General features: G+C 35.4%; 1 protein-coding gene across 4 annotated transcripts in view; it reads right to left on the reverse strand.

Moving 5' to 3' along the window:
• The window catches only part of Kcnt2 (potassium sodium-activated channel subfamily T member 2), a 336,685-nt gene that overhangs the window by 111,822 nt on the left and 196,899 nt on the right, over window positions 1-27,964 (reverse strand). For all 4 annotated transcript variants that reach the window (XM_036202727.1, XM_036202726.1, XM_036202725.1 and 1 more), the window contains exon 13: window positions 27,342-27,450. In XM_036202727.1, the coding sequence (XP_036058620.1) occupies window positions 27,342-27,450 (109 nt within the window). The remainder of the gene's footprint in view (window positions 1-27,341; window positions 27,451-27,964) is intronic.

Genomic DNA, 27,964 nt, shown 5'->3' on the forward strand with positions numbered 1-27,964 from the left:
GCCTCCTTTATACTGCATATTCTTGTTTATTTTATTTCAACACTTCCATAGGATCAATTCATGTTTCATTGTTATGCATATCTCCCTGCACTTTTTCAGTAAAAGAAGTGCTAAAAGTACCTATTGCACAAAGTAGGCACAAAAAGCTCAGGAGAAAGCTTGGTGAATAAAGAGCTCATTGTTCAACAAAGAAAGCCTAAAATAGAGGACTAATATCCAGGTATATTATGAACACACACACACACACACACACACACACACACACACACACACACGATATCAAGAAAACAACCCAATTTAAAAATAGGGTTCAGTTTGAAACAGAGAATTCTCTAATGGCTAGAAACACTTAAATACACCTTCAACAAGCTTAGATATTAGGAAAATGCTAGTCAATATTACTTTGATTTCATTTTAAACTCACCAGAATGGGTAAGATCAATAAAACAAGTGATCGGTCATGCTGGTGAGGATGTAGAGTCAAGGCAACACTCATCAATTGCTGGTGGGCCTGCAAAGTTTTACAGCCACTATGGAAATTAGTGAGGCAATTACTCAGGAAGAAGGAAATCGATCTACCTGAAGATCCAACTGTATCATTCTTGGGTATATAGCAAAAGGACATTTCACACTACCACAGAGGCACTTGTTCAACAGTGTTCATTGGTGCTCTGTTAATAATGGCCAGAAATTAGAAACAATCTAGATTCCCCTGATCAGTCAAATGGGTAAAGAAAATGTGGTCAAATGGGCTCTCATAAGCTCTAAAACAAGTAGGATATATTTCAAAATCCTCAGCATATCACTCACCAGCAGTCAGAACTTAGACAAGCTTCCTAACATAATGCACCATTCCTGTGTACCTTCTCTGTCATATGGCAGCTAAAAATGTTCCTCTGTAACACCAGGAGAAAAGGCAGAACATATGGGGATGAATACAAGCAGAGGAGGGGTGGCTGTGGAGGTTTAGGAAAGTAATGCTGTTCTTCCTATGGCTCTATTTTCTTAGTCAAATAAATGGAAATGATTAGGAAGAAGGTGGCAAAACAGAGGTTGCAGATAATCTGTTGTTTTCTTGTGTGTTTCCCTTTCGCTTCACTAAAATGCAGGAAACTTGGGCCAGGAATAGAGCTCATTTGGTAAAGTGATTGTCTTACAAACATGAAGGCCTAGTTTCCAGTGCCAGAATGCATGGAGGTTGGAGCGTGGGGGGGGCGCGGGGAGCCTGATGTAGTGAGCCACACAGTTAAGCCTAGCAGGTGGAAGCAGAGATAAAAGGACTAGTGTGACTGCTGGCCAGTGAACCTAGCCTACATGGCACACCGCCAAGCCCTGGAGAGCTACCTTCTCAAACACCAAAGAGCACAGTTTCCTGAGAAGTACATCCAAGGTTGACTCCTGGTCTCCATGCACAAGTACACATGCATGCACTCATAAAGGTGATCTGACAGGAGAAATGGAAGAGATGAGGCAGGCACTTTAGTAGGGTGAGAAGGAGGGAAATACAGGAGGAGGGATGTGGGTAAAATAACAATAAGGGTGCCTTCAAAAGCCACAACATACCGTCAAAAATATTAACTATTTCACTAAAAAAGTCTGATAACATGCAATTCTACATATGAGCTTTACCCACCTAAGCTGACAGTGCCCCTTTAAGAGCCAAAGACAACCTAACAAAAACACCAATGTGAGACATGAAAAGCCCTCTTTTGAGTAGTTGACCAGGGTGTATTAAGAGACTCCCCAAACATGCAGCCTATTGTTGTTTTTGGTTATGCCCACAGAGTGGAAAGTAAGTCCTTATTTCTGAAGACACCATGTACTTCAGAAACAGCCCAGGGATTCCTGAGCTAGAACTAATGTAAAAGAAAGATGGGAGGCAAATCATCAGTCCTACCCAGCTATTAGGCCGATGAGCCACATCATGAATTGCATAGGAAGGTGACCCTAAGGGTGAACAAGTGGTAAGCATACATTGGTGGTAGCTAAGTGCTCCTTAATTGGACTTACAACCCACTCAACAAGAAGGAAACCAAGTAGACAAAACCTAGTTACATACTCAGAGCTAACAAAGTCATGGATACTGGAAGAGAACCACTAGTTTACTAAACCAGCATCAACTCTAACAATAAACAGCCACAAGCAGCTGCCCTTATAGACACAGAAACACATAGTCTTGACTCCTCATCAAGGAAACTTCTCTTTGCAACAGAGACCACCACTACAGAAAACCACCACAACCAGATCAACTCTGTGGAGCCTGGTCCAAATGAATATATCCACAAAACAGAGAACACTGGAGAAGAGGGGACAAAAATATTGTAAGGACCAGAAGATCAGAGAGTTTGCTGTGAGATTGTGTCTCCCAGTAATATCAAAAGCTACACTCATAAAATTTCACCAACATGACTGTCCAAATGTAAACTGAACAAGGTCAAAACAAGTGGACATGCAAAAGAAGTTGGGGAAAACCCTAGGTAGCTTCAATCCTACACAAAACTATAGGAAACTGAGAAAATCTAGAATCAGAAGAGGTGGTCTTCTTCAGGGAATAGCACACCAATTGGTTATCTACTACCAAAAAGTCATTACTGAAAACATAAATATAAGTAACATTATATGAACTAAACATTATATTTAGGAATGTGTATATATATATATATATTCATACATGCATGCAACAACAGTTAGTGAAGAAGGGGGCCTTGGGTTTGAAGGAGGTCAGGGAGGGATGTACAGGAGGACTTTAGGGAGGAAAGGGAATATTACAATCTCAAAAAAAAAAAAAACACCAGAAAATCTCTAAAAATTTAAAAATTAAAAATTGCAATTCAACATTTTTTCTAAAACTATCATATAAAATACATAGGCCATAGAGGCTTATAATGCATCAATACATCCAAGCAGAAATCTTTTTTCCCCCATTGTCTGTTTTATATGCAGTAAGCACAAGCCTACAAAAGAGGTCAGAAGAAAAAAATATTCTGATGAGAATCAACTGCACCTTGCTGATTTCAGTTAAGAACATATTTGTTCTAAGATAAGAAGCCATAATGTTCCAGCAGAGATAGAATTTCTAAAGTAGGACTTTACTTGAAATCAGAAATAAAATCAAATGTCCACAGATCTGAACACAGAAAAATGAAAAAACAAATGTGCTTCAGAAAATGCTTCCCTTTGAGAACATTTTGGGGGCTGTCCTTTAAGGTATCTTGAACATGATGTTGACACTGGCTAAGGACCAAAGTCTAGTACTGTGCTGCCTTCCCACAGACATGTTTCAGATGATACCATAAAAGACACATTGCAGTCAAAAGGAAATGATTAACAGCGTACCAGCAAGTAGATAACTGAAATTTGAGGTTTTTCAGACCTCTGCATAGAGTGTGGACAGACAGTAAGTTCCCAAGCAACTGCAGTGCACTTTCAAACTCATCAGCACAGAATGTCTAATGGGGATGCTACAGGATAGACCTTGCACATCACCAAGGAAAGCAAGTACTTCCCAGGAGCAGAAGTGGTGTTTAATAAAAAATAATATACCACCGTTTTTCTGGAAATCTCTCAGTTTCCATATCACATGACGTACTGTCAGACAATATCTACTATGAGATACTGTCATTTTATTGAAGTCATAGTGTTTTATTGTTCACATGTATGGGTCAATCATAATATCAATAATGTACAGCTCAATCAGCAAATGTAGTAATATTTAAGAGCCATCGTTAAGGCTTATGTTTAATTAATCAGGTATCCTAGAACAGTGCTGGGTGTAGCGCCCATTGGGTATGTGAAACATGTGTAATGCATGAGGAATGGATAAGAATCTAAGAGTTTTGATTCTTGGATGATCAAACATTTGCACTATAGCCACAACTGTAGGTTAGAACAATTCTTTTCTCGGTATCAACTATCTCTGGCCTTTGTTACAATAAGGGAAAGCTCTTCAATTAGTAAGAATAGGCATCAGACTGCAAAGAATGTTTATCTCAAATACTGTGCAATAGTTTTGGAAGAATATAATTTAAAATGGTAATAATGCATGATTTAAGTTTCTTTTTTATTATTTTATTTTTAATTTCAAATGTTTAAGAATTAATTACTTATAGGATTATTTAAATTCCATAATTACTACTCCATAAGCATGTGCCATCTTTCAATAAGCTGGTGTTTTATTCAATTTCCTCAGTGTTTTAAAGTTTATATTACACAAGCCTTTACATTGTTCATTTAGCGTTAGTCCAAGATATTTTGAGGCTCTTGTGAAAGATATTGTTTTCCTGATTTCTTCCTTAGTCCATTTGTGTGTAACAAGTGCCCTCTGTATACAGACAGGTTACTTATTTTATGAGTTCAATTTGTATCCTGTACTTTATTGAATATGTTTGTAAGTTTTAGAAGAATCCTGGTGGAGTTTGGGGGGTATTTATGTATAAAACTAACTAATCTACAAATAAGGATACTTTGACATTTTCCTGTCCTAATTGTTTCTTTCCTTCATTTCCTGTTGTTATCTAGTTCAGTTGCTGTATTGCTCCAGCTGAGACTTTCAGTACTAAACTGAGTAACTATATAGGGGAAATCCTTTGTCTTCCTGATATTAGTAGAAATGCTGTGAGTTTATCTCCATTTAAAATGATACTGACTATGGACTTACTGCAAATTGCTCCTATTATGTTGAAGTATGTTCCTTGTATCTTTTTTTGCCTCAGGGACTTTTACCATGAAAAGATGCTGGACTATATCACAGGTCTTTCCTTCATCTCGTGAGATGAGCATGTAATTCTCTTTTAGTCTGCTTATACGGTAAGTTACATTTAAAGATTTACATATGTTGACACCATCCCTGCATCAATGTGATTATGGTGGATAATCTTTTGAAATTTTGGATTCCATTTGCAGGTATTTTATTGAGAATTTTTGCATCTATGTTCATGAGCGATATTTAGTCTGTACATTTTTTGATTGTATCATTGGTTTTGTTAAGTGGGTAATAGTGACTTCATAAGAAGAAATAGAACATATTCCTTCTATTTCCATTTTGTGGAATCATTTTATGAGTAAAACCAATGCCAATGGATCAGTAGAATTAATATTGTGTAAAGGGCTTTGCTACCAAAAGCAAAATATAGATTTAATGCAACCTCATGAATATTCTAACACATTTCTTTACAGAAATTGAAAAAAAAATATTTAATTTCATATGGAAACATAAAAAGATAGTTATAACAACCCTGAAAAATAAAAGAACTTGTAGCTTGAGTTTTCCTGCTTGGCCCACTGTCAAGACAAACCTCTCTCACCCATCAGTCCACTCAGACCCAACCAAGTAAGCACACAGAGACTTATATTACTTATAAACTCTCTGGCCATGGCAGGCTTCTCACTAAATGTTCTCATATCTTAAATTAACCCATTTCTATTAATTTATAAGTTGCCATGTGGCTCATGGTTTACCAGTATCTTAACATGTTACTTCTCATCAAGGCGGCTGGCAGCGTCTCTCTGCCTCAGCTTTCTGCTTCCCAGAATTCTCTTCTCTGCTTATCACACCTACACTTTGTCTCGCTACTGGCCAATCAACATTTTATTTATACAGAGCGATATCCACAGAAAGAACTGCTGGAGGTATTATCATACTAGATTTTAAGTTATTACAGAGCTATAATAATAAAAACAGCACAGTATATACTTAAAAACAGACAAATTGACCAGTGGAATTAAATTGAAGACCCAGACATAAGTCCACACACCTATAATTTTTTTACAAAAAAGACAGACACACAGACTGTAGAAAAGACAGCATCTCCAACAAATAATGGTAGTCAATCTGGTTGGCTATATGTAGAATAATGAAAACAGAACACACCTATCACCCTGCATAAAACTCAACTCCAAATGTACCTAAGACCTCAACATGAAGTGGGATACCCTGAATCTGACAGAAGTGAAGGCACAAGGAAGGATGACTGAACAAGACACTGATAACAAGAAATCTACAATGAATAAATGCGGCCTCATGAAGCTTTTGCACAGCCCAGTATAGCACAGCACATTGGCAGTTTACAGAATAGAAAAGAAAAAAAAAAAAAAAAAAAACTTTACCAGTTATAAATCTGTTAGAGGGTTAAATCTAGGACAGATAAATAGTGAAAAACACTGGACAACCTGAAAACAAGTTACCCAATTTAAAAAATGCAGAACAGAACTAAACAGTCTCAAAAACAAAACAAATGGCTGAAAATCACTTAAATATATATTCAACATCTGTAGTCATCAGGATAGAAAGGCTGAGGAGCCGCCGCCATGGAACTGGACTGGGCTCTCTTGATAAGTGGGACAGTTGATTAGCTTGAACTGTTTGGGAGGCCCCCCCGCAGTGGAGCCAGGACCTGTCCTTGGTGCATGGGCTGGCTTTTTGGAGCCTGGAGCCGATGCTAAGACACTTTGCTCAGCCTTGGTGTACTTCCCAGGGGAGAACTTGCCTTGGAGGAGGTGGAAATGGAAAGTGGATGGGGGGAGGGCTGGGAGGTGGGAGAAGGGAGGACAGGGGAATCTGTGGCTGATATGTGAAATTAAGTTAAATACATATATTTATATTTTATATATAATTAAATTATATATATATGTATATATATATAATTTAAACTACTTTGAGATTTCATCTTACCCCAATCAGAATGGTAAAGACCAACAAACAAATGCCAGCATATGCTTATGAGTAGACTGTGAAAGGTGAGCTGTTATTCGTTGCTGGCTGGAGTACAAACAGTACAGTCAATGTGCAAATCTGTATGGAGGCCCCTCAAAAAATCTAAAAATCCCTCTGCCACAAATCCAGCTATACCATTCTTAGGCACCAACATGTCTCCACTATGGAGATAGGTACTTGATTATCCATATTCATTACTGCACTGTTCATGAGATCTAGAAATTGGAAATAGTCAAATTCAACTGATAAGTGAATGATTGGATATGGTATATTTACAAAAGAGCCCATGATCCAAATGTTAAGAAAAATGAAATTATCAAATTTTCAGGTTAATGGATAGAGTAAAAACACACATTCTGAATGAAGTAAGTCAGACCTAAAAAAAACAAATATTGCATGCTTTCTCTTATATGTAGATATTAGCTTTTAAAGTTTAGGAATGTGTGCTTTAAACCAAGTCACTTATTCAGATACAGTAAGATAAAAGAGGGACTCTTCCAAGATAGGGTAAATACAGCATAGTGTGATAAAGAGACAAAGAAGAAGCTGGGACAGAAGGATTAATGGAGGAGTGCCAGGGAAGGACAGAGTAAAGGAAAGATAATGAAGAGGAACAAGAAACACTAAAGTACCTTTGAAAGGCCATATGGAAAGCTACTAGTGTCCACTACTGTAACTTTTAAGATTTTTATACTGTAGCTTCCTAAGATATATATAAAAGTAATTTAAATGTAGTCACCATACAATGAGGAAACAATGCCCCAACTAGACATCTTACACCATCAAGTAAAACTTCCAGTGCCAGGGATCGGGATACATCTTTTTGAGTCCTTGGCCAACCTTGTTCCATGGACTCTCCCCTCAATAACATCACTGGCTATTTCCAATTATGACATTTAGGTTTCAGTAAGCTGGATCATGTCTTTAAATGCCTGCATCATTTTATTTTCTATGCTCTCGTATGACTTAAAGCTACAAGATTTCCCCATGTGGTTGCTAGGTAACAGTTCTTTGGAAAGCAGTAAACAGAAACACGAACTAAACCAACCCAGTCCTGGCTTTTGATTATAGAAATCAACATCTTCCAGGAAAGACATATTAGAAAAAAACATAAACAGAGTCAAAACAAAAACAATGCTATTCATTTTATTTCACCAAGTACAAGCTTATTACAAATAGTAACTGAACAGACTTAATTATAAAATTTCTTACATATTTTTTGCTTTTTAAATTCTGCTGCTAAGTGTGAGTGTATTGAGAGCTATGAAACCTACATATTTTTCTGATGAGAACAGAAACCATCCAGCAATTCTGTGATTTTTTATTTCAATCCTATTGTATCAATCAATAAAAATAACTGTGTGTTATCATAGATTGTGTCAGTTCAACCACGATACTGCATTTAAATGCTAAATGGCTAAAAGCTCATTTAAGTAAACCTTTAAGTCATTTAATCTCACAAGTTTTAAATATAAATATGTTGATTAATATATTTCTTCTTAGGTTTAGATTTCCAAATTCTTTAAAACAATTTTTACAATTAATTCATTAATACTTTACTTTAAAAGGATATTGGCATTTTATAAGTGCTTAATTATTTTAAATCTATAATTTTGTATGCATCATACCAATTAAATATTCAAAGGAGTAAAATATTTTATATTCTATATCAAAATTATTATATATTATCTATAACATCTAATGTTGATATTTTTTCAAAATTCCTGTCCTCATAAATGTAATTTCTTGGGTTTTCAACTAAAGATTTTCCTAATTATTTCCTTATTATTATTCTACTATAGTGGAATGAAATATAGTTCTTGATGCTTCATATTATTATAATAATCCCAAAGAGTATTTTGGCCTTTATGATAGATTATATATATATATATATATACACACAGTACATGTTAAAAGTATTCAGGCATTGAATCAAATACTGAGAAGGGCAATATAATTCAATTTGTTTGAAACTGACTAAAATTTATACTACAAACTACACAGAATTCTATGTAAATTTAAATGTGAGCAATCAAACACTCAAAGAGATAGCAAAGCTTAGCAGTTCTTCCTCATCTGAAGCATATGACAGGTTAAACTTCCGATATGATGGACAATAGCACTATCTGCAGTTAAACTGGAATGATAGAAACATGGCCATTAGTTTCTCAAACATCTACCATGTACTGGATGGTTGTGGAGAAATATTATATGTGCAACTGAATTTTTTTTTTTTATTTTTTCAATTGTAACAAGAGTAAGACTATTTAAGTGTCAGACTCAAAGATAATTTGAATGATCTCAAGGAGGAGGTCATAACATGTGAATAAATATGTGGTAAATGTTGAAAAGTAAATGTTTGCAGATTCTCAAAGAAGATATAATGGGCATGTTGCCTACATTGATGAAATAAAGAAAAGCAGCAATGTTTCTTAAACCACAATTCCAAGAACAACTGGGATCAAGTAGTAGAAAGGAGAAGAAAGTATATAGAGGTAATTTACTCGGTCATCAAATTAGGGAGGTAAGAAACACCCACTTGTTTATGAAAGCCAGTCAGAAAATTGAAGATCAAGTAACAAGAAAAACTTCTCAAACGTTTGAGCCAATAGGATCCAACAGAGAAATGAACACAACTCCTTTCATTATAATTGAAAACAAATATATAGGAAACAGAAAACATTAGAGTAAAATAAAGGAGTACTGGGAAAACATAGTTAAGAAATTTCCTTGTATAGTTTCTCATGTTCCTAGAAATTAGAAAGTGAGTGGAAAATGAAGTAGTACCTACAAGAGCAAGAAGTGATTTGATGACAAAAAGGAGTCCACAATATCCAGGGCCTTCTTGACATGCTTGAGGAGATGAATCTCATCCACTGTGAGGGTCAGGAGGAAAGGGGGGACTAGTGATATAGAATTTTGCTTGTGCTATATATAGTGAAAAGTGAAAATCCTCTTAAGATGTTGTTTGAACAAAATGACAGACTGTAGATATTGGGGTAAAATACAAGGGAATGAGGGGACACACTATCTGTACGGGTGGTGTGTTCAAGTTTATGCATTTAAGATTTTTGTAATGAAAAATTGGGCTATTTCCTTTTGAAATTTGCAGTGCTTGCCAACATATGCTGATCAGTACAAGGCTGAAGCAAACCCCAGCTAATGCCATAGGGATTCATCTATGATTCTGATATAATGCAAATTGGTCTAGATATTTTCTGAAGAGGCAGTCTACTGATGATGCAAACAGACTCTTAACAAATATCCGGTTGCCTTAAAAGCTCTGAAAGCCTGATCCCAACATCATAAACACACACACACACACACACACACACACACACACACACACACACACACACACCATTTATCTCTGATTGGTTGATAAATAAAATGCTGATTGGCCAGTAGGCAGGCAGGAAGTATAGGCAGGGCAAGCAGGGAGAAGAATTCTGGGAAGAGGAAGGGCTGAGTCAGGAGTCGCCAGCCAGACACAGAGGAGGTAAGATGACAAGGAAGAACTGAGAAAAGGTACTAAGCCATGTGACAAAATATAGGTAAGAATTATGGGTTAATTTACGTGTAAGAACTAGTCAGTAATAACCCTGAGCTAATGACCAAGCAGTTACAATTAATATAAGCCTCTGAATGATTATTTTATAAGCAGCTGTGAGACAGTGGGCCAGGCAGGATACACAAAAACTTTCAGCTACAGTGAACTGAGACTTTTCTCTGGGACATACTGTATCAGAAGCTTTGAAGAGGTCAAAAACCCATTTAGACTATTTCAAATGAAACAGCAAGTTCAAGTAAAGACAGGACACTGAGTTCAGATCTCACAAGGTATGAATGGTTTAAATGAGAATGGATTTGGGGTATGGATAAAAGGTCTAAATGTACTTTCTATCATTTCCTGTCACATAAGTTTCAACTTTAAGTCTCAGGCAATCATTGCCTATAAGACAGAAAAGCAAATTTTTCTGAATCAAATATTCTACAAAGGTTTAAAAAAATAACATAATTCTAATGGTTTCCAAAATGTAATTTAAATTTGAAAAAAAAAAAAAAAACAGATGTTGTTCAGTACAAGACTTAAAAGAAGACTGTGTTTAGAGTCATGGCTTTGGGTCATTAAAGCAAGTTAGTCTTTAGGAAAGTACACTTAGACTCTGATGAGATTACATGTATGCATGCATAAATAAAAGTATGTATGTCATTTGACCCCCAAAAGGGTCATGACCCAGAGATCCACTAATCTAAGGGATCAATACGCCATAGTGTCTTCTCTACATAATGGAAATGTATAGGCTTTTGTAAGGTCATATTTCTACCCAAAGTGTGTGTGTGTGTGTGTGTGTGTGTGTGTGTGTGTGTATGTGTGTATGCGCATATCCCTTAGATCAGTGGGTCTCTGTGGGTCATAACCCCTTTGGGGATCAAATGGCATTTTCACAGGTGTTGTCAAAGACCAGAGGAAAACACAGATGTTTACATTACATTTTAGGACAATATCAAAAAGTACAGTTATGAAGTAGCAATGAAAATAATTTTATGGTTAGAGGTCACCACAATATGAGGAACTGTATTAAAGGGTTGCTGCATTAAGAAGGTTGAAATCTACTGTCTTAGGCAGACAAAACCCATACCCAGATTTCTACTGTCATATGTCATCAGCTGTAGCCTCTTCAGCAGCACCATTGCTCTGTATTAAGCAGAGTGGAGCTGCATTTAGGATTTAGGACTTTTTGTTAATTGGTTTTCTTTCAGAAATTCCTTGGAACAATTTTTTTCCTCTTCCACAACACTGCCTATTCTTTCTGAATTATAAATAAACAGAACTATGAGCAGATAAAGGTAAATGAAAGGAATATGATAGATGAAAGATAGAAGATATTAATAAACAATCATTAACTAGTAAGCTGAATAAATTATTATACAAAATATCCTGCAGTTTATGTTTCCCAAGAGGTCTTAGGCAGTTTAAATGCACTTTTAAAGGAAAAATGAGGTAAATTTGATAGAGCAGTGGAACCATGTTTTTGGCTTGCACTTCCCTTCCTTTGTACTGACTATATGTCTTCAGTACTGCTGAAGTTAACTTCCAATAAACATTCAACTCAATAATCACACTAACAGGAACAAGAAACAAATTTGATTTGGCATTTTAATCATTCGGAACAATTTTTTAAATAGGGTATACCTTGGAATTATAGTTTATTGAAATTTTTTTATTTATTAACTTTTTTATTATATTTGTGTTTTAATTTTACACATCAGCCATGGGTTCCCTTGTCCTCCCCCTTCCCGCCCCCTTCCCCCCATCCCCTCTCCTCCATTCCCATTTCCTGCAAGGCCAAGACTCCCCTGGGGATTCATTTAAACTTGATGGATACAGTACAGGCAGGTCCAGTCCCCACCTTCTAGGCTGAGCAAAGTGTCCCTGTGTAAACCCAAGGTTCCAAACAACCAGCTCATGCACTAAGGACAGATCCTGGTCCCACAGCCTGGGTGCCTCCCAAACAGTTCAAGCTATTCAAGTGTCTCACTTATCCAGAGGGCCTGATCTAGCTGGGGGATCCACAGCCTTTGGTTCATAGTTCATGTGCTTCCATTTGTTTGGCTATTTGTCCCTGTGCTTTTTCCAATCTTGGGCTCGACACTTCACACTCTTACAGTCCCTCCTCTTTCTCGACAATTGGACTCCTGGAGTTCCACCTGGGGCCTGGATGAGGATCTCTGCATCCACTTCCATCAGTTATTGGATGACAGTTACAGCATGACCGTTAGGGTGTTTGGCCATCTGATCACCAGGCTAGGTCAGATCAGGCTTTCTCTCGACTGTTGCCAGCAGTCTCCAGAGGATGTATCATTGTGGATTTCTGGGGACCTCTCCAGCACTCTGCCTATTCCTGTTCTCATGTGGTCATCATTTGTCATGGTCTGTTATTCCTTGTTCTCCCTTTCTGTTCTTGATCCAGCTGGGATCTCCTGTTCCCCTAAGCTCTCGTTCCCTCGAACCTTGCCCTTCATTACCCCCAATCACGTCCAGGTTGTTCATGTAGATCTCATCCATTTCTCTGTCTTTGGTCGATCCCTGTGTCTTTCCTAGGGTCCTGTTTTCTAGGTAGCCTCCCTGGAGTTGTGAAGCAGTCTAGTCATCTTTGTTTTACATCTAGTATCCTCCTATGAGTGAGTACATACTATGTTTGTCCTTCTGAGTCTGGGTTACCTCACTCAGGATGATTTTTCCTAGTTACATCCATTTGCCTGCAAACCTCATGATGTCATTGTTTTTCTCTGCTGATTAGTACTCCATTGTGTATATGTACCATATTTTCTTTATCCATTCTTCAGTTGAAGGGCATCTAGGTTGTTCCCAGGTTCTGGCTATTACAAACAATGCTGATATGAACATAGCTGAGCAAATGTCCTTGTGGTATGGGAAATGCAAATCAAAACAACTCTGAGATACCACCTTACACCTGTCAGAGTGGCTAAGATCAAAAACACAGAAGACAGTTTATGCTGGAGAGGATGTGGAGCAAGGGGAACTCTCCTCCACTGCTGGTGGGAATGCAAACTTGTACAGCCACTTTGGAAATCAATATGGCACTTCCTTAGAAAATTGGGAATCAATCTCCCCCAAGAACCAGCTGTAGCACTCTTGGGCATATACCCCAGGAACAAATTTTTCTGACCATAGGTGACAATTTGAATTTTTGTTGCAAAGTTTACTTGAAGAAATTAACTTTGGAGAAATTAGTTTGAAAGACTCTTTTGAATTAAGCAATAAATCTGGGGAAGATTTCTATGACCTTAGTGTACAGTGTTAAATTTGGCAATGAAGGATAAAGTACAGTTGGAAACCATCATAGTAATTACTCAGAAAACACTTTTCACAATGGAAAGTGTGAGCCTGGAGAGATGGCTTACCCTAGCATTTAAAAGGCTAATGGTTGCTATGAATTCATGGTCATCTTGGGCTATGTAGTGTTTTCCCAGTAACCCTGAGAAATGAGTCAGACCCTGCCCACACAAACAGCCCAGCAGACAAAAAAAAAAAAAAGCAATACATGAAGTCTCCATGTTAGCTATTTCAAAATATGAAAAAGCCTTTTAAAGCACTAAAAGAAAATAAAGTCTATCTAGTAAATAAGGACACAAGACTATACCTTATAGGTGAAACATATAACATGAAATACAATAGAAAACATAATATACAAATCTCTATTCCTCTAAGTTGAATATTAAAATAAAGGGTATAAGGTAATCATTCACTCTTTCTCCCTTCCTCCCTTCCCTCCTTCTTGGTTTTGGGAACCTCCAATTGCATGCATGTAAGGAAAGCATGCCACAGCTGAAGCACATTCCCACCTTGTCCTTTTTGTTTTAAGATCATATATTCTACAGATGCAGCATATGGATTCAAATCCTGACTCTATCATTTGGTATGTTAACTTCAGTGGTTATTTTTGTTGTTGTTGTTTGTTTTTACATGTCCATATTGGGGAAATTATTGAAGATGCCTGTAGGCATCAGCTTCTAGAATGACCAGTACCAAATCTTATATCTTGGTATTCATACCCTCCTTTACAGAGGCTAGAACAAGGATAACCTGCATATGCAAAAAGATACTGCAGGAAGGGTGGGTGTGATAGTCAAGGCAATGTCATAGAAATGGTGGCTTCTGCTTTATTAGCTTCTATATTAACTTCTCAAGGGAAACTTGGCTGGCATATCCTGAGTACACTCAGTACACCCTAACTAAACCTTTGCCAACTTGAATTTTCAACAGTGTGAGAGAACCACATTGGTAGGTTATCTTAAAGACAAGCCAAATTTAGAAATAACAGCAGGCTCAACTGACATCTCTATTGCAACACATTGGTCTTGTTATCTCTTCTAGATTCCTGACCCATGGAATCTCTGAAATAATAAATGTTCCCAGTTGCTTATACCAGAAACTTTCGGTGTGGTTTTGAAGCAAGAGATAATGAATAAATGACCTTACAACACTTCTATTGGAACTGGGTAAACAAGCAAGAAGGATTTTCCTTATTGAGTTTGAGTATATAAATATTGATTATACCATTACTACAATGATTATATAGTTACAATTATATTATTTACATTATGTTTCATTCAACCAAGGGGCAAACATCAAAAGAAAATATGTGCCATTGTGTAAGCATAAATCATTATTTAGGATATAATCAACTGAAATTGTGTATTAAAAATCTATAAAAATAACATCATTTATAATAGAAACATAATTTCTATGGAAAATTTGCCACTTGGTTAAAGTAAAACATATATAGATAGATATAGATGATTTAGATTTATAGATAGATGATAGATGAGAGATAGATAGACAGACAGATAGATAGATAGATAGATAGATAGATAGATACACAGGTAGATAGATAGATAGATAGATAGATAGATAGATGATAGATAGATAGATAGATGATAGATAGATAGATAGATAGATTACTGACCTCAGTGATATATTTAAAAAGCTACTGATTTATAGATTTTTCTTATTATTCATTTCTAATTTGAAGCAGGCTTGGAATTCTCAAGAATAAAGGTGCTATTGGTACATTTATTGGTTTTGGACCTTACTATTTATTTCACTGCACATAATGGAGAGTTAAATGAGAACTTTGCACCACTAAATCAGGTATAATAAATTATCAACTAAGATTTGATAATTAAATATGCATTTATTATCTATTAACAATGATATTAGTGTTTAAATGAACACATTTAATATATTTATATAAGTATAATACCTACCTCTAAGTGAAAAAATGTTTTCTGTTTAAATTTTTCAAGTCTATGACTTTATTGTATCATTAATATCCTTAATCATCTTAGATAAATACTAAAATCTATGAATAAGTTAAAGGGGGCCATTGTAAACAACCCACCTTCTAACAGCATTTTTATGAAAATGACATAATTATGATGAATGATTATAAATAAAATTGTGAACTTATTCTTCATTTAAGGACTTCCATATTGTATTACTTCTGTAGTATTTTATGTTTAATGTGATTTTAGCAAATATTTATAGCTGAATGATATTAAATTCAATATAGATAACATTTTCTGCATTCTTCCCTCTGTGATTTTGTAATTTGTATCTTTTTAGATTCATTTCCTTGAATTACATAATAGATGTCCTCATAGTAGAGTTTCATGTCTTGTGCACATGATTTCCTCAAGAATCTCTCAAGCAACTGAATGGCTGAATACTTCCTGTTCTGGGCTGTTGAAAGTCACTCCTCTTAGTGTTTTTGGTAAGAAAGGGGACTCACTCACTCTGCACTCCCACCCAATCCCTTTCTAATTTGCCATCAGAATGACACCATTTTCAGCACTGTTTGGTTGACTACCGCTGTCCATAAAAGAATGACCAAAACACTTACGGTGGATTACTAGTTTCTTGTTCATCTTATTTCTCCACTTCTGTCCACAATTACCTTCGCCTGTATTTTCTTTACTTTGGCCTATTTAAATAAGTCTGTTTTTGTAAAATTAAAAATAAAATGTTATCTGTTCTTTATTTTCTGGGAGTAATTTGTGCAAGGCTGGATGAACTCTACCTTAATCACTGATAGAAGATGATCCTAATTATTGACATTTTCATGTTTTATATTTGAATATTTTTGGTATGTTTATATTTCATTTCATTCTTTGAAAATTTAGACAATTATTTTGTTAGAATCCATCAAATAAACTTGAATCCCTGCCTTTTGTTTGTCTGTTTATTCACTTACAATCTTTGCAATGGCACTTCAGTGTTAGATGGAAATCTTAGATAATGCTAAAGATTCTGGCCTTCTGATATGCATATATTATATAATACCATTGAGTACAGGCAATGCATGTATTATGGTGGTGCAATTACATACTCCAAAGGTAAGTCATTTATCTTTCAGTTAACTGAAAAGATTTAACCTTGAAGAGGTGCTGGCATTCCCCACAGTTAAAGAGCTGAAGCAACAATAGATGTCACCCTGTTGCTTTGAAGAAACAAACGTCTTTAGAGCAGACCACACAGTGGAGAATGGATGTCTACTTCTTGAAGAAGAATGCCCAGTTCCAGACTTGCCCATAGCCACTATCTGCTACCAAGTGTTCACATTGGAAATGAAGGCTAACCTCAGATGAGATTTTCCATTCTAGTCTTGGTCAGTTATCTCAGATAATCAATTATGAGAAACTAAGAAACTAAGGAATAAGGAATTCATGTTGTTTTAAATTGACATTAGAATAGTATTGTATTATATCTCAAGGAAAATGTAAAACAAACCAAATCAGAGTAACTTCACTACAGGAATGGTTCAGTCTTACTGGGCACATCTGTTACCAAATGTTCAGTGACACCTTCCATCAAGGCTCTGGGTGTGAAATTCTCCTGGACCTCCTTAAGCTCCAGGGATGGTTCTTTTTATTATTGATAGTTTTCACTAAGCCTTTAGATTTCACTTTATAAAGTAAAATACTAACATCCAAAAAAAAAAAAAAATACATAGGAGACTTTTATTTTTCAGTTCTATTTGCCTTATTTATCTGTTCTTTTAGAATTCTTCTGTATGTATTTCAATATGAAACTTATTTGGACTTATACATCCTATTTAATATATTTTGAAGTGTGTTATAATGCATAGTACTAAATTATATACTATTAACTCTAAATATCCTACCTAAGCAGATCTCTGGGTGTTCTCAGTTTTTCTGTATGCTCTGTGTAAAACAGAAAAAACACTGGGAGTCAGGTATTGTGTCATGTGTGTAGAGATGAAACATATGAGAGACTCAGAACCTAATGTAGAGACATCAAAGCAGCTATTAATCAACTGGCAATTGGATCAGTTAGAAATCTTAACAATTGTGAAGATATAAAAAAATGAGTGTTGCAAAGAAAAAACAATGCTTCCTCACTCTCCTCAGGTCTCACAATCGATGAGGAAATAAATGAAACAGTTTATGAACCTGTCCTCACTCTCTTTTTCTATTATCACAACCTCAATGCAATTTCTCAGCATCTTTCACCTGAACAACCATAATAGTTTCCTAAGTAATCACTCCCAGGAGGTTCCTTTTATCCTTGCCACTGTACTCCACATTTCCTGCAGTTAATTTTGTATCTACCTGACATTGTATGTGTTTTCCTCTGATTGTTGTGAACCTCTCATTGCTTCCAGAAAGTTCCAATTCCTTAATAAATGATAATTCATAATGCACAACTGGAAGTGTCTATGCAGAGTGGTAAAACTGTCAAAACAATCTGTAGAAAGTTAAAAAAAATCTCATAATACCTGTCACTTCCTGTTTGCTTACCCTGAATTATAAAGAATTTTCCTGGGGTTAAAAATTTAATTTGAAGAAATCATCAAGAACTTGCCAGAGAAACTAAAACATATAGCTGGAGATAGGTGGTACCAAAGGCATGGAATGGAGATATTATAGAGTTAAGCCCTAGGTGGAAATACAGAGTTAGCTGAGACAGTTTCCCGGCATTTTGCCTCACTCATTATTTAGAGTATGATACACACAAAAAGAACAAAGATTCTTCTGAATACAGAGCACATGGTGCACACTTATCACCAGTGCAGACAACAGATTGCTCTTAGAAGGATTCACAGAAGCATTTTGAACAAATAAGTAAACAATAAATAAAGAACAAATAACAGTCCTTTACAAATCATGCATCTAAAAGAATGGAGTCAAATACTAAAGACTGCAGTTCATCCCTGAACTGAATATACCTGCAACCTTCCAAACACAACAAAATATGTTACTCTCTGCAGAAAGATGAGTTTGAGTGAGAATTATGCAAACATTTGAAAATTATCAGAAAAATTCATAAAAGTGCTATGAGTTAATTAAATTATAAGTGATCTACAGGAACACTACCTGATACACATATTGTGCAAGACAAATTTACTCAGGCATTAAGGAGAATAAATTAGAGAGATAGCTACTTTATAAAATCACGTATCAAATTTGCAAAAGCCACTAAAATGAAAAAAAATGTTATTTTAAAAAACTATCAAAAATTATATTCAGGGACATATTTTACTTAAAATAATGTATGCAGTCATAACATATATTTTAGACAAAATGTGGCATATTATATAAGATATGAAATTATAGGAACATGAAGAACACTGAGCGTGTACATAAATTTTGTGTGATAGCTAGCATATCTAAAGTTAAAAGCATTTTAATTTAAAATATTTAATAAAAAGTTAATGAAAAGTTCAGAAAATACTGAATTTTAAAGTGTAGAATTAAGAGTATATTGTGAATACTAAAACAATCTGATTATGTGTTATATTACCAGTATTATTATTAACATGTCCAGGGGTTAAAGTTGCTGGTGTAGCTCTATGTGGCAGAACAACTTTCTCTGGAGAATATGGCTGAAGTACACATCTGTTGTGTTCATGTGTGTATGTATGTGTATATGTGTATGTGCGCTTATGTGTGTTTATGTATGTGTGTCTGTATGTTTCTGCACATGTATGTCTTTGTAGGGATGTGTGTAGGTATATGTATCTGTATATGTATATATCTACACAGGTATATATCTCAACATGTGCATATGTGTGTCTGTTTGTGAGTTTGTGTGTAATATGTGTGTCTGTGTATGTGCGTGTTTATGCACAAAAACATTAAGTAAATAAAACAAAATGCTAACAATCACCAAATATAGATTGAGTGAACAAAAACTTTCATCATTTAATAACCTTTAAAGTGTAAGCTGAATTTTCCAAAACATCAAAGATTCTCTAGATAGAACTGAACATGGCCTTATGTTGAATAGTCTGTGTTCCATCTAAAAGCATCAAGAATTTTGAAGTTCTGACGTTCTATATTTTGAAAGTACAGAAATTTGAGGCGTTGTGTTCTTAAGCAGGTTGCAGAAGCAAAGTTTGAGATGATGTCTATGTGGGTGTGACATGGAAAATGAAGAAATTACTCTGCTTGAAAATATCACACTTTACCATTTGGAGAAAGTCAAGCCTGCACAACCATATGCTATTTAGAAACAGCTAAGATAATTTCCAATATTTATATTGCTTGGAAATATTCCACACTCTCTTTTCTGGGTAGGCAAAATGAGACACTGAAATGTCTAATTGTTCACAAAAAAAAAGTAAGAAAGAAAAAAGAAAATCCACATGGCGTCTAAGATGAGATGCAATCTTCATGTGTTTTAATCAAACTATTTTCCCGTGGCGTAAGAGCTGTATGCGTACCTTATTTACAAAAATGTCTTTGCAACTGCAGTCATGCTATCTAATAATAATTCATGGCTTACAATACTGTCAAAGATACTCTTAAATGTATATTTAATTTTGTTCACATCTAACTTTTTATTGTAATTATGCTTTCTAATTACTGGAGTGCTAACTCCTACAACTCTAGTGAATGATTCATACTTCAGATTTGTTATAATTGTGAAGTAGAAAGCATTTCATTCAGCAAACAGTTAGAAATATGGGTGTGATTTTCATTCATTAACTACAGTCAGGTTATGTTACATTCAAAATATCTTAATACATAGAAAATAAAATTTATAGAGAATTTATAATTTCATTAACTAATTGAATTTTGCAATCCTAACTCTGACGTGAAATGAGATGAGAAAGAAAAGAGTTATGAGTGTGTGTAGATCATCTAATATTTTACTGGGGGAAATGGAACTAGATGGCCAACCTAAGTTTACCTGTCATATCATCCCTATAACATTATCCTAGGACATTCATCCACCTTGCAATTAAATGGAAGGTAACTTCATCACCCTAAGAGACAAAGAACTTGTAGATGAAGTAATGAGTGGGAGAATGCAGTGAGTCTGTAAAACTAATTGAAATTTATTCAAGGTTTTCTGACAGAAACTATAGGTCTTTCTCTCTCTCTCTCTCTCTCTCTCTCTCTCTCTCTCTCTCTCTCTCTCTCTCTCTCTCTCTCTCTCTCTCTCTCTCTCTCTCTCTCTCTCTCTCTCTCTCTCTCTCTCTCTCTCTCTCTCTCTCTCTCAGCGATATATTATGTCCCCCCAAATATTGTGCACCTTAATAAGGCTTATCTGAGGATTAGAAAAAAAAAGCTAGACACGATATTAAACATAGAAATTAGAGAATTGTAGCACACAGATCTCTGTGAGTTCAAGGCCAGACTGGGGAACAGAGCCAGGCATGGTAACACATGCCTTTAATCCCAGCACTAACCATAAAGGTCTGGAGGTCTGTACAGACAGACAGGAAGTGATGTACCTGGGCTGAGATAGGGAAGGAGATGAAAGAACTGAAAGGCATATAGGCATGGGTATACAGGAAGTAGCTCTCTTTGGAGGCTGAGGGCTGGTAAGGTGAGGTTGGCTGTGGCTTGTCCTCTGATCTCTTGGTTTTAACCCTAATATCTGGCTCAGGATTTGTATTAATAAGACTGTTTAGCAATTCTTCTTACACTCTCTCTTTTAAATTCATCTTCTGGTATGTGCAGTGTGTCTTTATGTGTATATTTATGTGTGTGTATATGTCTGTCTGTCTGTCTATCTATGTTGGACTGTGCACATGTTTCCAGGCTTTTAAATCAGTTTGGAATGCAAGCAGGAAAGGCAGTTATGAGATTGCTTTCAGTATGATTAAATGGTGAGATGTAGTAATATGTCTACATCTGAACTGAATTATCATCCCATTTGTTGCATTTCCCAAAACAAGTTTTTGAACTGAGTAATTTATGAGGCACTCAACAATATGAAGGCATAAATTTTCTGTGGGTGTTTTTAGGTCAAATATTGACCCAGGAGAGGCTTCACTAAAATTATTGTGTACACATGAGGTAAGTAGACAATTTAAGATGTCCCATAACCACATTCTCCATCACTCTTAGTTATGAAATGCTGTAATAATCTGTGTTATAGGCTCCAGTGCCAATTGTCACAGCAAAAATATTCCATTTGAAAATATTTCTCAATGAAAGTAGATTTGACATAATCAAAGCTAAATTACCATTTGACTTTTAATTTACCAAAGCTGACAAAAATAACCAAAAATTTAAAAAAAAAAATATTAAAAATTGACTCTAAAGAGAGTTAGCATTTCTCTACTTGAGCAAAGAAACTAAGTGCCGCCTGACATTGGAGGTATGAAAACATGTACACAGTGGCCACTACTGTTGGGTACCTGCTGGGAAGATGGAGGCCAGGAGAACATCCAGGAAACAATGAAAGGTAAATGTTTTGAAATAGCCAATTAAACCATAATGATGGTGTCAATGGAAAGCTTCAGATAAGCATGCAGCCTATCCAAGAATCAGTGAGATGTAATAGATGAAAGAAAGAATAGCCTATTCATTTGTGTAATCTCTATGTAGATTTAGCTGGGAAGGATGGCTGATAATTGGGTTTTAAATAGGGAAATCATAATGGCTTTTAAAAGTTGACGTTTTGAAATGTCTGTTAGCAATTTAGTCGGTAATAACAACTGTGCAGTTTGAGATGTAACAGTCACACTCATAAAGAATACTGAAGGAGAGATTCAATTATGAAAATCTTACACATTGATGAGATAACCCTAAAGAAAAGATCTACAGATGGAAAAGAAAATTATTTTTCAATTTTCCTTATAGATGATCTGTGCTTTCTAGACAGTGACATTTTAACACATGACTTCTCCTATCTGATCTCTGTATTTTTCCAGATCTACAGCAATAAATAGGGATTCCAAAGATAAAAGGTTCTTAGTGGACAGCTCTGTTTTTTTTCCTAATTTTCAAGTTGTACTTGCAATGAGATCATGAAATATATTTTTTTCTCTACCTTATTTTGAAGATAACTTATTTAAGCTAAGGGTTTTTCCTATCATCCCTAGAGCTTTTCTGGCTTTAAATGTGTAAGTTTGTGGTACATTCTCTCAGATACGAGTGTGTACATTCATATGATGTATTCAGTCTATTTTAATCTGCAAATATGTTCCTGAAGTGATTTCAACTTGGTGATCATATGTTCCTATTAAATATAGTTTTCTTTAATTAATGTATTGCATGTAATTTTTCAAATATGTACAAATAAAATCAGTCTCCGAATGTCATTTTAATACAATTTTCAATGTGTTTTATTCAAGGTTATATAAATTTTAAGAAATGAATTGAGATTTAACTTTATCTTTCTGTTCTTTGAATGTACATGTATTCTCAAATGGTATAGTTTTTTAAATTTTTTAAATAAACTCTTTTTAAAACATCTAGTATGTGCCTCAATAGTTTTCTTTCTATAATTAAATGTAATAAAAGTAGTTAAAATGGGAAACAAGTACTAAGATATTCTGACAGACTTCTTTTTGTGGTAGCTGATTTTCTTGTAAGTTGGCTTTATATCAGAACAACTACTGAAAGTGAAGCTTGTTTCTGAATGAGTGACCACTTGTCTTTTTGGAAAATTATCTGTATAAAAAAGAATTATATTGCCTGGGAATTATGCTTTCTGGTACTTGAAGCTTATTGTAATTTTTTTATTTCAAATTTTATTTTTATATGGATATTTGTGTTTTAATTTTACATATCAGCCATGGGTTCCCCTGTTCTCCCCACCTCTCGCCCCTGCCCCCGCCTTTGCCCCAGCCCCTCCCTCCCATTCCCATCTCCTCCAGGGCAAAGACTGCCCTGGGGATTCAGCTCAACCTGGTAGATTCACTACAGGCAGGTCCAGTCCCCTCCTTCCAGGCTGAGCAAAGTGTCCCTGTGTAAGCCCAAGGTTCCAAACAACCAGCTCATGCACTAAGGACAGGTCTGGGACCCACTGCCTGGATGCCTCCCAAACAGTTCAAGCTATTCAATTGTCTCACTTATCCAGAGGGCCTGATCCAGTTGGGGGATCCACAGCTTTTGGTTCATAATTCATGTGTTTCCATTAGTTTGGCTATTTGTCCCTGTGCTTTTCCAATCTTGGTCTCAACAATTCTCACTCATACAATCCCTTCTTTTTCTCACCAATTGGACTCTTGGAGCTCCATCTGGGGCCTGGCCGAGGATCTCTGTATCCACTTCCATCAGTTATTGGATGACAGTTCTAGCACAACTGTTAAGGTGTTTGGCCATCCAATCACAATACTAGGTCAGTTCGGGCTTTCTCTTGACCATTGCCAGTAGTCTACAGTGGAGGTATCATTGTGGATTTCTGGGCGCCTCTATAGCATTTTGCTTCTTCCTGTTCTCATGTGGTCTTCATTTATCATGGTCTGTTATTTCTTGTTCTCCCTTTCTGTTCTTGATCCAGCTGGGATCTCCTGTTCCCCTAAGCTCTTGATCCAGCTGGGATCTCCTGTTCCCCTAAGCTCTCTTTCCCTCGAACCTTGCCCCTCATTACCCCCACTCACGTCCAGGTTGTTCATGTAGATCTCATCCATTTCTCTGTCATTGGGTGATCTCTGTGTCTTTCTTAGGGTCCTGTTTTCTAGGTAGCCTTCCTGGAGTTGTGAGTAGCAGTCTAGTCATCTTTGTTTTACATCTAGTATCCTCCTATGAGTGAGGACATACTATGTTTGTCTTTTTGAGTCTGGGTTACCTCACTCAGGATGATGATTTTTTTCTAGATCCATCCTTTTGCCTGCAAACCTCATGATGTCATTGTTTTTCTATGCTGAGTAGTACTCCATTGAGCATATGTACCACATTTTATTTATCCATTCTTCAGCTGAAGGGCATCTAGGTTGGTCTATGGCCATACCACCCTGAATGTGCCTGATCTCATCCTATTGTAATTTATATTCAGAAATAACGAACTATTATTCTACTGAACATTTTATTCTTTCCACCTCTTTTGGGGTATAGTGTTTTTATCTTGGTTTTCTGGTATTCTAAATAATAACATATCTTTTCTATTGCTCAGAACATGTATTTATCACACTTTAGTTTCAGATATAATTAAAATAAGGAATTATTTTAATTATAAGTCATTATGTTCAAACACCAATGAAATAAATCATACATTTCTTGAATGCTTACTGTTATTCATTTGGAATAAAAATACATAAATCTCCATGAATAAGAGAAAATTTGCTGCAGTGTTTTTATTATGTCATATTTCATACAGTTGTAAACAGGATTTTCAAATATTTCACTACATGCTCCTTTTATTAATATGGCTTAATTTTAAAGTGCATAAACTATAATCATTGAAAGATTATCGTAATTCAGGATTAGTTGAAGAGGACATTACAAACACCAAAAATAAAAATGTATCCTTTAGATATCTGGGAAGGCTAAAGTACTAAAGCAACTTATACATGACAACAATGAAAGCCATCAAGGAAGCATGATTTTTAGCAATTATTATTTTATCACAACTGCTACTAGCTCTCTATAGCTTCATAGTGATCTCAACCCTGAGTAATTCAAACAATGCTTTCTTCATTACAATTCTGTGTATTAGTATGCCCTGAGTTGGGACTGGTGTGTAAAAGGGAAATACATAGTCAGGTACCAGGATGGATGAGTCTTATTTTCCCTCTTGCTTCCCTTTCTCATAATAAGCTAAACTGAGCATCTTCAGATGCAGCTCAGAGGCCGAAAGACCACATAGCAGTGAGACACACATGATGGAGTTTGGCTCCTTGGGGACCATTTTAACAATTTATTACACAAGCTGACAGCTTCATCTATTGCCTTTTATTAAGAAGTCTGTTACTTCTCAAACTCTTGCTGAGATACAAAATGAATTATATTGATTTGAGAGCTTCATACATCAGCCTTAATATTTTTATGGCATTTTAATGAAAAGACACTGCTTTCATCTTTAACACTACAAAAAGACTCCCATCTGAAATGTTGTAATCTCAGCTATAAAAGAACTTAAAGTACTATTAGACAGAATTTTAACATGTGTCAAAATAAGAAATATTGAGATGAACTTTGGGAGAGAGTTTTTAAATAATATATTCATCTTTGGTAGGTTTATTAAAATAATGTCAAGTGAAATATTTGAAAGAAAATCAACACAGTAGTTTCTGTAGCACCTTACTTGTAAATAGACTATTTCAGCACATGTGATTGATTTATGGGAAGCGTCTGATTGATGGCTAGATAAAGCAGGGGGAGAAGAGTAGATGTCTCCTCTGAGTGTGAGATATCTCACATTCAAAAAGATGGGTTGTTTTTCATACTACATGCACCAGCTGCCCTAAGATCTAGATCCAATACTATTCCATAGATTTCTAAAAGTTTTCCAGATTTTTTTAATCCTCACCACTGACCCTGTCTGGTGGAATGGAGGCAGCTCTTCAGAAGGAAATGAAAGCATCACTCTGAGTACTAATTTGCACAAATGAGCTTTCACAGTCTTAAATGGTGACATTCAAATTTAGTATTTTACTTCAACACCTTGCTTACTGCTCATGTCATTAATGTTACCTGAGTATGCTCTTTTTAGTTTATTAATAGCAACTGAAAACATGAATGTTTACTTCAAACAGGATTTGGAAAAACACCTGATGAGGTACTTCACATATACTTTTCCATTTCACTCACAAAGGCCTCCAAAATAGAATGACTTTCACATCTCTGTTTCATCTTTGTGAATCCTGGCACCACCACCTCAGACTACCTCCATCAGAACCCCTGCAAAAGGGTACTTTTTAAAAATCTTCCAAAGTGCAACAATGTACAGATGGAGTAAAGAGTTGGTGTTTTAAGTTGTCCTATACACATTTTCTGAGAATCAGCTGATGATGTCACTTGTAATACGGACAGGATAAGGTAGAAATAACTCTGTATCACCAACCTCATTATTTTCTTACTATTTAAAATTAATTTGTAAAGTTTATTTCAGCAAGATAAACCAACAATTTAGCATATAAAGACACATGGACACATTATATACAAAATAACTTGTGGCATGTTGCTAAAAGGACTTACATTTTTATAACCTTTCAAGCTTTGATTGTTGAAGTGAATTAAAACACAATATAGAACACATCTGTTATGCTTGGGGAGAAAAGTACATAAATCATTGAATAGATCCAAAGTTGTGTCTTTCTCCGACAGAAGCATTTAAAAAAATAATTCATTAGCATATTATTGTTCAATTCCTAATGATGCAAAGCATGATCTCCCTAGTGCATGTAACTTTTTATTTTAAAAATGGTGTCTCTGAAAACATAAAACAAAAGATTTACATTTTCTTGAATTATTTTAAGTTTTATATCCCAAATTAAAGTAAATATTGCATATTAATGTATTACACTGAAATATACTGTAGGTTAAGATGTTTTGTGCTTTAAGTAATATATATATTTATACCAGAGAATTGACTTTGTGTAAACTAAAAGTCAGATAGAACATTTCAAAACTTATTCACGGCATCTTTTGAAAACCCAAATAAACTTACAAACGTATATGGTAAAGTCAGGTGATAAAATCAGGAAGTTATATGTTAAAAGAGGAGATTTATCTCAAATATTACATTCTTGCATTTCAAATGGATGACTAAAAGATAATCCTTTGTGCCCAACATGGCCTTGAGCTAATTAAGTGCCGCTAACTTTACAAATGTAAACAATAAATTGCAAAGAGAGTCTGAAGAACTCAAGGGCTGTCATTGATGACCAAAACTTACCTGCAAATTTGATGTGGAATTTATTTTCAGGTTTTAATATCTGGACATACAAAGGACAATTTGGAGCAAAATCTTTCACAGCCCATGCTCTCAAAATTGTTTGGTGATCCTGAAATGATAAGATAGCCAAAATAACCTGAGAATAATATAACAACAGAAATATTAAATTGATAATACAGAAATTAAAACAGTAAGTCCAGTCAAATTTATAATTGAAGTTTTAACATAAAAACTATTGAGGTCCCCTTGCTTTTGATACTGGTGTTTTTAGTCAGTGTTTTCTATATTCTAGACTGTACTCAAATTTGCTATGCTGATGAGTATGGCTTGGAACTTCTGATGTCCCTGCTTCTATCTCAGAAGAACTGTGATTACAATCTTTTGCCACCATGCTCAGCTGAAATTTTCTTTTTAAGAATACTTACTGTTTATATAAAGCGTCTATTTCCTAATTCAATCAATGATACTAAGAGTTAGGACATTAGAGATTAAGGGAATAGTAGTTAAGTCTTATCAAGCATAATTAGACTTACAAAAGAATTGAGACAGTATACTCATAATGACAATCCCCACAGAAACAACAGGGATTCCTAATATCAAATGATTTGAAACACTGAAGAAAA

Source organism: Onychomys torridus, chromosome 11 (genome assembly GCF_903995425.1).
Source record: "Onychomys torridus chromosome 11, mOncTor1.1, whole genome shotgun sequence".
Lineage (NCBI taxonomy): Eukaryota > Metazoa > Chordata > Mammalia > Rodentia > Cricetidae > Onychomys > Onychomys torridus.